The following is a 16,840-nucleotide window of genomic DNA, read 5'->3' on the forward strand; positions in this document are numbered from 1 at the left end:
CCATGACCATGTCGGCATCTTGCACCATGTCAGCAATTCCCGCATGTCCTGCATATCTCATCTAGGAACTCGACCGTGAGGTTGGACCTAAGCACCTCTTCCGCCTCATCACTGCCCACCTCCTCCTCCCTGGAAACCTCGGTAATGGCCTCCAACTCCTCGATGAGGTTTTTGCCATGCGATGCAATGAGATCCTCCAACTCCTCAGGCTGCATGTCGTTAAGTCCTTCCCCTCCCACCTGCCGTGCCATCCCAACAATTACATGCCTCTTCTCAGTGTCGTGTGGAATTCCTGTGAAAGGGTCACGGGTTTTATCTTTCTTTGTGGGGTAGTTTTTAATATTTGCGTCATTGATAAAGGCAAAATGGAGAAGATTGTCATGGGGCCCACAAGGCTAAACCCCGCTCTAGCAGGTAAAATGGCCTTAAAATACCGGTTGTTGTTGTTGTTGTTGTTGATAAAGGCACTATCGTTTTATTCGGTTTGTGGGCCAAAAATGGAAAGTTCTGAAGGCTCAGAAGCATTCTTTTCTTTTCTTTTTGCCAATCACTGCCACAATCTGTGGGACGACCATTTATTTTATTTTATTTTTATTTATGGGATATTTCCCACCACAAAGCCTTAGGCCACTCGAGGTGGGGGCTACACAAAGAAAACTAGAACGGGCACTCGGTAGAGCGCATACCTTCACCGCAGCTACTGTTCTGTACTTGGCATGGGAGTGTAGGGAACAGAACAGTGAACAGTTTGGTGCTGATTTCATGCAAATCGGATAAGAATTGACCGAGTTATGACAAAAAAACGCACATTTTGCAAGGTCGTGACCCCCCTGACCTTTGACCCCCAACCGCTAACAAGGGTAATGTCTTCACTGGGTCATGTCGTATATCACAAGATCGGGCATTGAATTCTGAACATTTTGGCATTAGTTGCATGCCAATTGGATAAAAATTGACCGCGCTATGGTAAAAATACGATTTTGACCTTTTCGTGACCTTGACCTTGACCTTTGACCCGATTGCTCCCAAAATCTAATCAAATGTGTCCCGTATAATAACCAATCATCCCACCAAATTTCATGCAATTCGGTTGAATACTTTTTGAGTTATGCAAATAACATACACACACACACACATACAGACATACAAATAAATACACAGCGATCAAAACATAACCTTCCGCTTTTGCGAAGGTAATTAACCTGAAATTGCAGACAGAATTATTTATTTTATCTGAGAAGCTAAACGAATCTTCTTCTTCTTTAGTACCTCAAACTTTATGTGAAATGCGATCGATTTTTAAAAATCAGAATTTGAGCAAATCTGTTTCATTCGTCTGTTAATATGCCTCCCCGATTGACAAATCTGCAATTTGAATTTCATTTGAGGTTGAAATGATTGCGGGAGATCGCGTTATAGTGATGACGTCTTGGATGGACATCCTCTTCTTCAGTCGCTCATAACTTTGAGTGAAATACGATCGAGTTAAAAATAGTCAGAATTTGAGCAAATCTGTTTCATTCGTTTGTTAATATGCCTCATCTCTTGACAAATCTGCAATTATAATTTTTTTTGAGGTTGAAATGATCGCGGGAGATTGCGTTATAGTGATGACGTCCTGGATGGACATCTTCTTCTTCAGTCGCGCATAACTTTGAGTGAAATACGATCGAGTTAAAAATAGTCAGAATTTGAGCAAATCTGTTTCATTCGTTTGTTAATATGCCTCATCTATTGTCAAATCTGCAATTATAATTTTTTTTGAGGTTGAAATGATCGCGGGAGATCGCGTTATAGTGATGACGTCCTGGATGGACATCTTCTTCTTCAGTCGCTCATAACTTTGAGTGAAATACGATCGAGTTAAAAATAGTCAGAATTTGAGCAAATCTGTTTCCCAAAATCTAATCAAATGTGTCCCGTATAATAACCAATCATCCCACCAAATTTCATGCAATTCGGTTGAATACTTTTTGAGTTATGCGATTAACATACACACACACAGACATACAAATAAATACACAGCGATCAAAACATAACCTTCCGCTTTTGCGAAGGTAACAAAAGCAGAACAACAAGCCCCTTGGTTTGAAACAAAACAAATGTAGAAAGTTGTCTCTTCACAGAACAAAAAGGGCTGGGAGGGGTGAGCTCGTCTGCTTCGGACAACAGTGCCTCTACCCCCAGCAGTCAGGTTATCGATTATTGGAGCTTGTTATGACATATCAACCTTGTATGCTTTCCTGCGATTCGGCAAGTTTTCTCCGTATCCTGCCGATTTAATATATTATTCGCCTCGCTGGGTTTCACTCGAGTGTAAATAAATCAAACAAGTGCGCGCTATTCTTATTTGCCCCACGCAGTTAAAGAAGCGGGCTTGTGGGACGGGTGGAGTTGAATAAAGAAGGGCGAGGAATGCATGATTGAATGAAAGAACAGATCTCTAAAGGTGTGTTTATTTTGCCCTTGAACAGCCAATAGTTCCTCCTGGGTGGGCCGCTCACCACCATAGATGTGCTTTAAACCACCAACACGAGTGGCCGCCCCGGTAGGAATCTTGCGCTGCTTCGTAAAGCCTGTGCCATTGAGCATCCTACTAAGTGTAAGACATCAGTGCTGTCAACATCATGTTTTAGCACTTGCTATAATGCTCGTCTTTTGACAAAAAAGGTATGATGGTGAGCGCAAGTTGAGATAGACACTCATGACATAAAGAAACTAGAAAAGCACTCGGGAGAGAGCAAACCTCCACCGGGCTGAACAGTTTACTTTTTTTTTTTATCCCTATGATGGGCTGGATCTGGATCCAGGCCTGAACGAAAATTGATTCAGCTTGTTCTTGTCACCTACCGAACTCATCTACCAAGTTTTGTCATAATCTGTCCACAACTTTTTGAAATATTGTGCTGTACCGTATATCGTTCTTGTACTTCTTAGCTTTCAATGGTGAAGAATCGCTTTTTAAAATTCTCGTATCTGGATCCGGATCTTCACCAAAATCGAATTAATTCATTCTTGTCAAACACCCAACCCCTCCACCAAATTTCGTCTGAATTTGTCCATAACTTTTTGCGATATTCTGTTCACAGACAGACAAATGCACAGACAGACAGGGTGAAAACATAACCTCCGTACACCTTCGGGCGCGGAGGTTTAAAAAAAAATCATTGGAATCCTCACACTGAAGTTGAGTCTATGGGCCAATCACTTCTACATTGCAGACAGGTCGGTGGTTTCTGTGGGCCAATCACTTCCACATTGCAGACAGGTCGGTGGTTTCTGTGGGCCAATCACTTCCACATTGCAGACAGGTCGGTGGTTTCTGTGGGCCAATCACTTCTACATTGCAGACAGGTCGGTGGTTTCTGTGGGCCAATCACTTCTACATTGCAGACAGGTCGGTGATTTATGTGAGCCAATCACTTCCACATTGCAGACAGGTCGGTGGTTTCTGTGGGCCAATCACTTCCACATTGCAGACAGGTCGGTGGTTTCTGTGGGCCAATCACTTCCACATTGCAGACAGGTCGGTGGTTTCTGTGGGCCAATCACTTCCACATTGCAGACAGGTCGGTGGTTTCTGTGGGCCAATCACTTCCACATTGCAGACAGGTCGGTGGTTTCTGTGGGCCAATCACTTCCACATTGCAGACAGGTCGGTGGTTTCTCTGTCTTCTATCACTCCCTTTCTGTTCTTGTACCATCTGCTCTTTTAATGCTCTGTCCCACCAGGTTTCTGCAGGACACATCAGTGCTTTGTCCGAGCTCCTCCACGAGCTTCGACTTTGTATAGATTTTTTTTTTGGAATCTGTTTTGGCCTGCCTTGTATTTTCACTTAGCCTGGTTCTGCTTGGCCATTTGCAGAAATGTAAACACACCATTAGATAATTTATATTGAATGTAAAATAGCAGTTGTGGTCGGTGAGGGAGAGGTAACGGATACGTTCTCGGGGCACTAATCTCGCTCTCTTTTGTCTTGCAGTTCATGACCGGCCTCGAATGTGGCCATCGCTTCTGCGTGCAGTGCTGGAACGAATATCTGAAGACAAAAATTATGGACGAGGGAATGGGACAAACGATCTCTTGTCCAGCTCACGGCTGCGACATTCTTGTTGACGATATCACAGTCATGTATGGAACACAACATTTGCTTTTGTCAAATGTTCTGCATATGGATGGGGGCGAGCTGTGAGGGATGTGATGATGGGGCGAGCTGGGAGGGATGTGATGATGGGGCGAGCTGGGAGGGATGTGATGATGGGGCGAGCTGGGAGGGATGTGATGATGGGGCGAACTGGGAGGGATGTGATGATCGGGCGAGCTGGGAGGGATGTGATAATGGGGCGAGATAGGAGGGATGTGATGATGGGGTGAGATAGGAGGGATGTGATGGGGCGAGATAGGAGGGATGTGATGATGGGGCGAGATAGGAGGGATGTGATGATGGGGTGAGATAGGAGGGATGTCATTGGGCAAGCTGGGAGGGATGTGGTGATGGGGCGAGATTGGAGGGGTGTGATGGGGCGAGCTGGGAGGGATGTGGTGATTGGACGAGATGTGAGGGATGTGATAATGTTGCGAGATGGGAGGGATGTGGTGATGTGGCGAGATGCGAGGGATGTGATGATGGGGTGAGATGGGAGGGATGTGGTGATGTGGTGAGATGCGAGGGATGTGATGATGGGGTGAGATGGGAGGGATGTGGTGATGGGGTGAGATAGGAGGGATGTCATTGGGCAAGCTGGGAGGGATGTGGTGATGGGGCGAGATTGGAGGGGTGTGATGGGGCAAGCTGGGAGAGATGTGATGATGGGGCGAAATAGGAGGGATGTGATGGGGCGAGCTGGGAGGGATGTGGTGATTGGACGAGATGTGAGGGATGTGATAATGTTGCGAGATGGGAGGGATGTGGTGATGTGGCGAGATGCGAGGGATGTGATGATGGGGTGAGATGGGAGGGATGTGGTGATGTGGTGAGATGCGAGGGATGTGATGATGGGGTGAGATGGGAGGGATGTGATGGGGAGGAATGGGAGGGATGTGATGATGGCAACGAGTGAACCTAATATATGTTGGGTTCATGAAGCACATTTCATTCTAAATACTGCATTCAAACTTCCATTGTGATGCGCGTTTCATTCTTATCTTTTAAGAAGTATTTTTCACAGTTGCAGGTAATCTCTCTTGTGAGAAACCTGAAGTTTAAATTTTAAACGTTAACTTGATCTTCCCATGTATATACGTCTACATATTTGCTCATGTGTTGGCATGATTCTAATCAAGGACATTGTGCTGTTTGACATTGTGGTCCTTGTGGATAAAACCTCGTTGCAGACTTCATTTGTTTGGTGGAGATTGCGTCGCATTATGCAACTTTTGATGGCAAGCTGTGTGTCTTCTCATGTCTGGTTAAACTGTTTTATAATCTTGTGCGAAGTATTTCAGCTTCACCTTTTTGCTGTTTCTACAGGCGGTTGATTAGTGATCCAAAAGTAAAGCTCAAATACCAGCATCTTATAACCAACAGCTTTGTTGAGGTGAGAAAGCTGAATTTTGCCTCTTTGTTTGACATTGAAAATGCGTTTGCGATTTTCATTTCCCTCTTTTTTTTTTGGTACAAATTCCAGACAGAGTACTGGATTGTCATGTAATGATACTATTGTACATGTATGTATGGTGTGTTCCTGGTAAGCTTCAGTGATGTATCCTAAGTGTGTCATAACAAAGCGGTGCTGGTGCTTGCAATGTTCATCGGTGTTCAATTTGTTGCAGTGTAACCGGCTGCTGAAGTGGTGCCCAGCACCAGATTGTCATCACGTCATCAAAGTGTCTTACCCCGATGAAAAGCCTGTTCGCTGTCAATGTGGTCGGCAATTCTGGTAAGTTGATATACAGTACAGTCTATTAGAGGGAAAAGAACGCTTCTTGTAGAAGGGTGGGTGTTTGCATTTTTTAAGATGTGCGTGCGCGTGTGCGTGTGCTTGTGTACAGTACTGTTAGAACCCCAACATTCGTGGGGGATACATTCCTGGACTAGACAGGCACTCGGTAGAGCGTAAACCTCCACCAGGCTGAACAGTTTATGTTTTGTATCCCACTGATAGGCTGGATCTGGATTCAGACCTGAACCAAAATCTAAAATATATTCGGCTTGTTCTTGTCACCAACCCAACTCATCCGCCAGGTTTAGTCATAACTCGTCCATAACGTTTTAAAATATGTTATATATCGCTTTTTGCCCAATCTCTCAATGTTGAAGAATCACTTAAAAATTAAATAAAACTCGTATCCGAATCCATATTCAGATCTTCACCAAAATTTTATCGATTCTGCCTTGTCACATGTCCAACCTCTCCACCAGGTTTCGTCCAAATCTGTTCACAACTTTTTGAGATATTGTGCTATATATCGTTTTGGCCCTATCGCCCAATGGTGAAGAATCACTTAAAAATTCTACGAGACGGATCCAGATCTTCACCAAAATCTAATCATTTCGTCCTTGTCACATACGCTACCTCTCTGCCAAATTTCGTCTGAATCTGTCCACAACTTTTTGAGATATCTTCTTCACAAGCAAACAGACAAACAGACAGGGGTGAAACCATCCACCTGGAGGTAAAAATGCTGTGAATGTCGAATCGGCATTGCTTCAATGGGAGAAAGGGCGATAGGTTCTTGGCGGTTAGTGAATCATAAAGGATTTTTTTAAATTTAAGTTTTTAAAGTTTCATTAAAATGCGTACAAATTAAAAATAATGTAAATGATTCCAAAAGGTTAGCTCACTCTTGCTCCGAATGTGATGTTATTTTATCGAAAATGAACTTTATTTTGCTTCGATCTTGGGTGGTCTTGATCTCGGATATACAGCCGTGGCAAAAAATATTGGCACCCTTGCACTTTTTAAAAATAACTAACAATTTTTCCTAAAAATAACTTCAAATTCACAAAAGTATTTGGTCTCCACAATTCTTTATTTCACTGTTAATATTACAGAACCTTTGTTTTTGATTCAGAACTTAATAAATCCTTTTAAATCAGAAAAGAAATTGAAATGGCATTAAACAAAATTATTGACAATCCCCGGTGTGTACCCCGGTTTAGAATAGGTACACCGTATCCCTGCGCATCGTACGAGGCGTCTAAGGGTTGGCTTCAGGAAGGGCATCCGGCCATAAAAACATTGCCTCAAACAGGGAACCATGATTGTCATGGGGCCCGCAAGGCTAACCCCCGCTCTAGCGGGGAAAATGGCCTAAAAACGATCATTCATATTCATTCATTCATTCATTGACACCCTAGACTTAATATTTGGTAGCACAGACTTTGGACAAAATAACTGCAGTCAAGCACTTCCCATAGCCATGAATGAGCTTCCTTCACCTCTCTACTGGCAGTTTGGCCCAATCTTCTTGTGCAAACTGTTCCAGTTTCCCAGATTTGAAGGGTGCCTGCTCCCAACTGCTGTTTTCAGATCTCCCTGCAGGTGTTCAATGGGATTTAGATCTGGACTCATTGCTGGCCACTTCAGAACAGTTCAGAATTTTGTCTTGAACCATTCCCAGGTGCTTTTTGAAGTGTGTTTGGGATCATTGTCCTGATGCAAGACCATGACGTTCGATGGAGACCCAGCTTTCTGACACTGGGTTGAACATTGCGCTCCAAAATGCCTTGGTAATCTCCTGATTTCATGATGCCATGCACACATTCAACACACCCAGTGCCAGAGGCAGCACAGCAACCCCAAAACATCACTGAACCTGCTCCATCTTTGACTGTGGGGAAGGTGTTCTTTTCTTGGAAGGCTTCATTTTGTTTTCTGTAAACATAAAGATGATGTGCTTTACCAAAAAAGCTCTAATTTGGTCTCATCTGTCCACAGGACATTCTCCCAGAAGGATTTTGGCTTGTTCAGGTATGTTTTGGCAAACTCCAGTTGGGCTTTCTTATGTTTCTCTCTGAGCAGCAGTGGGGACCTCCTGGGTCTCCTTTCATTGAGGTGGTGACGGATGGTGTGAGTTGAAACTGTCGTACCTTGTGTCTGAAGGTCAGCTTGAAACTGTTGATTGAGGTGCTTTCTCCACAATTCGAACTATCCTGCGCTGCATGGCTACAATCAAGTTTACTCTTGCGGCCACGTCCAGGGAGGTTGGCTATAGTGCCATGGGCCTTAAACTTCCTGATAACATTGCGTACGGTCGACACAGGAACATCAAGGTCTCTGGAGATGGACTTGTAGCCTTGAGATTGTCCATGCTTGGCTACAATCTTGTGTCTGACCTCCTCAGACAATTCTCTGGTTTTCTTTCTTTTCTCCATGCTCTTTGCGGTACACACAGTGACACAAAACAGCAGAATGACTCATTTTCTCCATTCAAACTGGTTGAATGACTGATTTTTATATTGCATGCACCTGCAACTCACCACAGGTGAGTTCAATTCCAAAGTAAAGGAGAATCACCTGCTTGAAATCTAATTATTTCGAACAAACTTCTAAAAGGTGCCAATAATATTGTCTGGGCCATTTTAGGATTTCTGTGTGGAATAAGCTAAGATTTAATAATTTTTTCAGCTTTTTTTGTTTTGTTCCACTGCAAACTAAAGAAATGCAAATGTGGATACCAAAATATTTTTACATTTCAACAATTTTCTGGAAGAAATGGTGCATTATTTGAAAAAAGTGCAAGGGTGCCAATATTTTTAGCGACCACTGTACTTGCCCTTTCAACCGCTCAAGTCCAAGACTGAAGGAAGACGCGGCACTCCGCATTATCTTACGAATGTAGACGTTGAATTCTACGAGACGTCCTGGCATCACAGTCCTCGTGTTAGAATTTCATTTTGTTTTAGATCCAAAATATAAGTTCATTTTTACTTACCGTATGTACCATGAACCAGCCTCGCTGATCGGCGCAAGATTCACACTTTGGGGATATCACCGATCAGCGATGCAGAATACCGCATCTTCCTCTTCTGTTTTTTGTGTGTGGCTGGTGGGAAATGGTTTATGCATGGCTCGTCGAAAATCGATTTTGAACTGTTATGTGCGTGGCTGGGGATGGAGGGTTGTTTACAGCTGCTTTGTGTTTATGCACTGCTGATGATGATGATGATGATGATGGTTTTGGAACTGTCAAGCGCGCAGCTAGTGGGGGATGTTTTAGCGTCTGCAAATACGCGAAGCACAGGGCCGCGGATGTAGAAGCAGGAACCACAAATGTCGGAACCGCGAATGTCGAGGTTCTACAGTATATGTATTAGGGTGATCCTTATTTTTGAAGTTCAGATTTTCAACACTCACCCCTTCATTTTGTTCCAATAAACAAATACATAATTCGCACCAAATCCACCAACTATTGCTGTCAGACGGGACACCCAGTTTAACTTCCATCCGAGGGACGACGCACACATTGATGAATCATCCTACCTGTGAAACAACGCAGCACCCTATCGTCTATCAGAACAATTACCACATTTTTACCAGTGTATTAACTGCGACCGTGTATAAACCGCACTCCTGTTTTTCATCCTCAACAAAAAAATTGGGTACATGTTGGGAGATGTGTGTGCGGTATCGAACTGACAGATCATGGCATGCCATTAATGTGTTGGCCCACGACGCGCTGGTCGTGAAGTCCCCAATGTCATCCTCCTTCTCTAAGCTCCTCGCCTTCAGCCTGATAGCAAGTGTTGCACAGACGTTGTAAATGAAAAACGTGTAAATTTTAACTAATTCCCCATTATAAGAGGCAGATGCTCGGGTGAGTGCTGCTTCGTTTAATAATGACATCATGGCATTTAAAAAAAAAAATTCTGGCATTACTCCACAGACCAGTAGCTCTCCTTCGGACCAGCGGTTAAGAATCTCGACCTTACGTGATGCAACCACCTCCCCTTGGATGCCTTACAACAATTACTTAGCACCTTTACATTAAATGGATCCAGACACCTGAAGAAAGGAAAGAGAGTGTAGGGAATAGGGGTGAGAAATGGTGGTGATAAAGTAGCCTGTGTTATTTTACGTGCCCTGACGCGCCTTCTGCCGCCGTGGTTGAAGCTCCGATCTCCCACTGCTCGGCGGTTTGGGTTTGCCTCCCACGCACTCCCTCCTGGACTCCTTCCTCTGCGCTGTCAGTGTCCCAGTCGTGCGGGGGTCGCCGGATGGTCTCTCGGCCAAACGTGATGGGCTGCATTGCTGTGCGGGAATCACGTGCATTGTTACGAGGTGAGGGGGTAGGTAGCTTGGCAACAACCGGGTTATGAGAAGGCGTGCGGGGCTCGAGGTATGTGTGTGCATGTCACGGAAAGTACAGAAGAAGGAAATGGAGTCAGAAAGGTGGGAAGAAAGTCGGAAAAGTCAGCATGCGAAGAGAAAGCATCGGGGAAAGACTTATGTAAGGTGTGGAAGAGGTGCGGTTAGAAAAAAGCTGTTCAACTCTCTCTGAACCCAAAATTCTCTCTGCACTTTGTGTGTTCCCTCCCTCATTCCCCCTCCTCCCCCCCCCCCCCCCCCCACCTCCTCCGCCACCCCTCCTCACCTGCCCTTTGGCTTCACAGCTGCTCATTGGTGCAGGACTTGGGGGTGATCAAGACCCTGCGGCAGAAGGTCATTTGTCGAGTCCTGTTTTCCTACCCAGCAATGGTGCTCCATTGGCGGAGCGGCCTCTGCAAGCAATCTTTCTGGGAAATGGGCGGGGCTAGGAGATTAGCACTCATCTGTCAAATTTGATGGATGGCTTCCATTTGGGGGAGAGGGTGGGAAGGGAGGCGCTTCGGCACATAGCCTCAACATCCTTGCTCGTTTGTCCGCTAAAGGAAGGACGTGGGGACGTCGTGATGCATGTCCAGTCACGTGAAAAAGTAAGTACACCCCATGTAAAGTTTTGACTTTTTCAACATATACTCAACCCTCGGCTATTGCGCCTAATTGGTGCCGCTATCGGTGCGCGTTAGCCGAAATCGCGATAGCCGAACGAACTGAAGACCGTATGGTAATTATAATTGGTGCCAGGACCCCCAAGTTGACCACATATTTAACCTATTTTTGCCACTTTTTTACCAAGTATTTCTACCATATAAAGACCTACCTATGTAAACATAAAGACCTATGTTTCTACCATTTCTTCCATAAAACAAGAATCGCAATGTGTAAATAAAAATAAAATGGTAAAAAAAGTACTTTTTTTACCATTTTATTTACCTTTTTGGGGACGATGAGGGGCTTAGGTGGTTGGGTAGGTTCTGAGGCTTGGGTGGAGTCTTATTGACCACCCCTACGTGCCTCTAACTCGTCCAGGATTGCGTCAGCTGTAGCACCAGAGAAGCGCTCAACGTCAGAGGGCTCGTCAAAGACAGAGGGCTGTGCCTCGTTGCGACACCGTAAACAGGGTCGGCGTCATGGGGGCGAATTTGCGGGCAATGCCCACCCAAATGAGTTATTGTGCCCCCCCCACACCCACCTTCAGGCCAAGCCTTTGGCGCCAAACTTGCACGTTGGCTATATTTTGTGGTGTGTGTGTGTGTGTGTGTGTGTGTGTGTGTGTGTGTGTGTGTGTGTGTGTGTGTGTGTGTGTGTGTGTGTGTGTGTGTGTGTGTGTGTGTGTGTGTGTGTGTGTGTGTGTGTGTGTGTGTGTGTGTGTGTGTGTGTGTGTGTGTGTGTCTTTGCCTTTGCAGCATGTTTTTAAATTGGAACTCGGTTGGTGTGTTGGTTGTTGACGGCAAACTCTTATTATCAAGCATTTACATCATAGATTGAGGTCTCGAACGGCAGTTTGTGCCCCCCCCCCCCCCCCTGCGGTTACCCTAATGTCCCCCGATTAGACTTGTTCCGATGCCGAGTCTGGCCGTAAGAATTCGGTGATCTGGCGTTGGCGGAGGGAGTTGACGTGGGCATGATACTGCGCCTCGTAACCTGCCAGTGCCGTATTAATAAAGGAGCACCTTGCTTCACTGTTGAATGTTAAATCTTATCTACGTTTCTACGATAATCGCGGTTTTGGTAAATACCTCGCACTGTTGACTCATTTATCCCAAATTCCTTTCCAACACTTCGCTTTGTTTCACCATTGTCTATCAACCACAATTTCGAATTTCTGAGCGTAAGTTAAGTTCTTCCTCTTCTTGATTTCCCTTGATTTCTCTTTCCCCATGCTCGGTGATGACGTAGCACCCTTTCCACCATTTACAGTGCGCTGTAGCGTGTATTTGGGGCGCGATAGTCGTGTGTTGTGCAGTTTTTTTAGGCAGCCGCAATAGCAGCGAAACGCGTTAGCTGTGTTCGCGATAGCTGAGGGTTGAGTGTACAGCTATTTGATCTTCATTTCAACAATATTGATAGATAAAGGTGATATAATATAACAAATATCATGAAACATTTACATTTTGTAGTCCATTGTATAATTTAAATAAACATAAATGCAAATTTCGCATGTGGAAAAAGTAAGTCCACCCCTACATTTATCACTACTTCAAATACCTAAAATTAGAATCAGGTGCACCAGCTCAGGTGCAAATGATTAGTACATTGTTAGAGAGGATCTTGGAGGAACCTGTCTTATTTAAACCTCAGACATTTAGTTTGGTTTGCTCTTTGTTGTTGAAGTGTGCGGCGTCACCATGCCTAGATCAGAAGAGCTATCTGAGGCCTTCAGAAAGAAGGTTATAGATGCCTATGAGTCTGGGAACGGATTTAAAAAGATCTCCAAACAATTTGAAATCAATCATTCGACTGTCCGGAAGATCATCGACAAGTGGAGAAGATTCCAAACAACTGCCAACTTGTTCAGGCCGGGCCGCCCCAGTAAGTTTGGCCCGAGAGCAGACCGCAAGATGCTGAAAGAAGACTCTAAGAACCCCAGAATGTCATCACGGGACCTACAGGTAGCTCTTGCCACTGTTGATGTCAAAGTGCGTGAGTCTACCATTAGAAAGAGGCTGCACAAATTAGATCCACATGGGAGGTGTGCCAGGAGGAAACCTTTGCTGTCCAGAAAGAACATCAGGGCAAGACTAAAGTTTGCCAATGAACACCTAGGCAAAGACCAGCACTTCTGGAACAATGTGCTCTGGACAGATGAGTCAAAGGTATAGCTATTTGGCCACAGTACCAGAAGATATGTTTGGTGAAAACCAGACAGCATTTGACCACAAGAACCTGATACCAACTGTAAAGAATGGTGGTGGAAATATTATGGTTTGGGGCAGCTTTGCTGCATCAGGGCCTGGGCAGCTCACCATCATAGAATCCACTATGAATTCTTCATTGTACCAGAGGGTGTTTGAGGATAATGTGAGGCCATCTGTCGGAAAGTTGAAGCTCAACCAAAGGTGGACCTTGCAACATGACAATGACCCTAAACATACCAGTACATCCACCAAGGAATGGCTGAAAAGAAAGAAATGGAGGGTGCTGGAATGGCCAAGTCAAAGCCCGGATCTAAATCCCATCGATATGTTGTGGGGGGATTTGAAACGAGCTGTGCATGCAAGAAACCCCTCAAACATCGCACAGCTGAAAGAATTCTGCATGGAGGAGTGGGCAAAAATATCTCCCAGTCGATGTCAGAGACTGGTAGACAGTTATAAGAAACGCCTACTTGAGGTTGTTTCTGCCAAAGGGGGCAATACCACCTATTAGAGCCAAGGGTGTACTTACTTTTTCCACATGTGAAATTTGCATTCATGTTTATTTAAATTATACAATGGACTACAAAATGTAAATGTTTCATGATATTTGTTATATTATATCACCTTTCTCTTTCAATATTGTTGAAATGAAGATCAAATAGCTGTATGTTGAAATATGTTGAAAAAGTCAAAACTTTACCTGGGGTGTACTTACTTTTTCACGTGACTGTATATGCGTTACCCGGAAATGGTCAGAGTTCAGAATGTCAAGGACAGAAAGAACATGAACTTCGTCGAAGTCACATTCGCAATGCACATCTATTCCCAAGGAACACAACAACAACAGGCATTTTAAGGCCATTTTTCCTGCTAGAGCGGGGGTTAGCCTTGCGGTCCCCATGACAATCTTCTCCATTTTGCCCTATTTTCTGCATCTCTCCTTTCTGTCTCCTTTGCCCACATTTCTTTTTCCACCATCTTTAGCCAAGTCTTTCTCGATCTTCCCCGTCCTCTACTTCCTTCTACATTCATTTCCATCACTCTTCCCAACCAGTCACTTTCATCCTTCCTCTCAATACATGACCAAACCATCTCAACCTGTTCCTCTTCACAGCATCAATCACAGGCTCTGTTCCCATCATCTTTCGCAATTCATCATTTGTCTTCCTCTCTCTGAACGATACTCCGCACATCCACCTTCTCCATTCAGCATGTCTCCAATCCCCATGAACATGATTTAATTTCATTGCTAAACAGAATACTGGGACATAACCAGGTTTGATCATGGGTGAATGCGCTTCTTGCTCCCAGTGGGTTCATAGTTGTTCTCCCCAGTCTCACAACCGTTACGATATGATACTTGGAACAAGAACATGAAACGGAGTGAAACGCAATAAATTTTTTGACATTGCTCTCCATTGACATGCATAAAGCGGTATTGATGAAGATTCCTGGGAATAATCCTTGAAACGGACAAAGTAGAGAAGCTTAATTCACCAAAATGGGGGAAAAAAAACATGGACAACATGCAGTGCATGCTTTTCCATGTTTTGAATTTCCCATTTTTTAAGTTCAGTATTGGCTGTTATGGATGGTAAATGTGTTTGTCGCAAGTCTTTGCCATTATCCGGTATTTGCCGGTATTTCCATTTGCCGGTATTACAACTACCGTCGGTGTTGGAGCTTGACCGTTGGGCATGGCTGCTATCAAGTTTGTAATATTAAATGATTGTTTTCTTTCTTTCTCTCTCTCTCTCTCTCTTTCCCTCACCTTTTTAGCTTCAATTGTGGTGAAAACTGGCATGATCCAGTGAAGTGCAAGGTGAGTTCGGGTGCACTTGAATGGGATCGCTTGGGAATATTAAAGTGCCAGAAAGACTCCAGCCTTTAGTACATTGAACTCTTGGGAGTTTGACAGTGCGTTTGCGATTGCCCAGAAAACGAGCAATGGATCCAGTCGTTCACGATTGCAAAACCCACGCTCATTCGTTGCAACTTTCGCGAGCTCTGGTTGTGCCATACGACCACTTTATGCCGTCCTTTTCGTGCTTTTGAGCACTCGCTGTACATGGATGGTGCTTTCAGCGACTGTGGTCATCGTATGATTTTCTGCATTCGTGTTTGCACGTTTTGTGACATTTCGGTGCCGTTGTAGCACTGAAACAACATGTTGATTTTGGTCATGTGCATTACCTTCATGCCATGACTGCTTGTATTAAAAGTAGATTTTGCGTCATTCCTGGCTGCCGTCTTTGGGGTGATGTCACTTCTATTTATCCATTCTCATCTTTGTCATTCAGTGGTTAAAGAAGTGGATCAAGAAATGTGACGACGACAGTGAGACATCCAATTGGATTGCTGCAAACACCAAGGCAAGGCAGGATCCTTGTTACCACACCCTCCAACCTTTTTTATTTTGTGGTTTTGTGTGCGCATGTGCAAGTCATTTTTTGCGGAGTTGTTGTTGATGTATCTATTCCTGTACCTTTCCCTATAACTGAGGCTTCCCTTCTCCTATCCCCTTATCCTGCTCTTGGCCCCCCTCTGTTTGTTGTGTTTCAGGTTCCTCTTTTATCCTTTCGTCCTGCACCGGGCCTAAGCCTAGTCCCGCTCTGGCCTCCTCCCCCTGCTCTGATCCTCCAACATCTCTTCGCCCCACTTTGGTCCCCCACCCCACCCCAGTACCCTTTCCCTACTTTAGTCCTCCCCCACATGCCTTCGCCCCACTATGCCTCCTCCCTCCCCCATCCTACTTGGGCTCCACCTCGAGTCTCCTTTGCCCACTTTTATTACCCTCGCCTGAGGACAGGGTATTGCATTTGAGTCCGTTTGAATAAATATGATTTTCTCTGCAACCGTTGGTCCGATTGAGAGGAAATTTTCACCATAGGCGCAACTCCACCAGTGTATTTTTTGAATGATAATTATGACGTCATAGGTCACGTGGTTCGTCCGCCATCTTGGAAAAACCGAAAAACTTTGCACCTCGATATCTCCGAAAGCGCTGAATAGAAAACATTGAGACATGTCTCATTGTAAAGAACTTCATGGGGAATAAAATATGTTAATGATGATGTCATAGGTGCCTCCATTATGACGTCATAATTCGACAAGTACAAAACTTCATCCGATTAAGATGAAATTTCTTGAGCATAATCTCAGAATAAATTAGTGGAGAAAAAAAAAAAAAATGATGTCATCGGTCACGTGGTTTGGCCGCCATATTTGTTTTAACACAAAAGCCTTAAAAACCACTGAAAATACATCCTGGCGAGGGTTTGCAATCTGATTGCTCTTTCTTATTTGTTACTTTTATTAGGGCACAAATTCATCATTGGGGCTCGAGAACAGCGTATCGTGAAAGGCATTAAATTAGCCTCTCTTTTTGAGAAAGAGCTGCATCAGCTCCCACTTCCTCAGTTTTATTTAGAAAAATAAGGAATCCTGACTGGCAATTATTACATTTGTGGCATCGCTAGAGTCAAAAATATTCAAGGAATTGTACAACTAATGCAAACACACTTTTGGTAGCAATACAAACATGAACAGAATGTTTTCTTGCAGCAGCTTTCTTTCCCAATTCTACTTTGTCTTCGATATGCAGTTTATGATTAAAATTTGCATAAAATATTTGAAACTAGAACGACACTCGATGGATCACGTACCTCCGCCAGGCTGGACAGTTTACATTTTGTATCCCACTGATAGGCCAGATC

At 44.3% G+C, this 16,840-nt stretch overlaps 1 protein-coding gene across 5 annotated transcripts in view; it reads left to right on the forward strand.

The window, feature by feature from the left end:
- ARIH1 (ariadne RBR E3 ubiquitin protein ligase 1) overlaps positions 1-16,840 on the forward strand; it is a 77,003-nt gene that overhangs the window by 50,357 nt on the left and 9,806 nt on the right. For all 5 annotated transcript variants that reach the window (XM_068127559.2, XM_068127560.2, XM_078785604.1 and 2 more), the window contains exons 4-8: positions 3,984-4,132; positions 5,472-5,538; positions 5,774-5,880; positions 14,904-14,946; positions 15,425-15,496. In XM_068127559.2, coding sequence (XP_067983660.1) covers positions 3,984-4,132; positions 5,472-5,538; positions 5,774-5,880; positions 14,904-14,946; positions 15,425-15,496 — 438 coding nt within the window. The remainder of the gene's footprint in view (positions 1-3,983; positions 4,133-5,471; positions 5,539-5,773; positions 5,881-14,903; positions 14,947-15,424; positions 15,497-16,840) is intronic.

Source organism: Myxine glutinosa, chromosome 10 (genome assembly GCF_964187855.1).
Source record: "Myxine glutinosa chromosome 10, kmMyxGlut1.1, whole genome shotgun sequence".
Lineage (NCBI taxonomy): Eukaryota > Metazoa > Chordata > Myxini > Myxiniformes > Myxinidae > Myxine > Myxine glutinosa.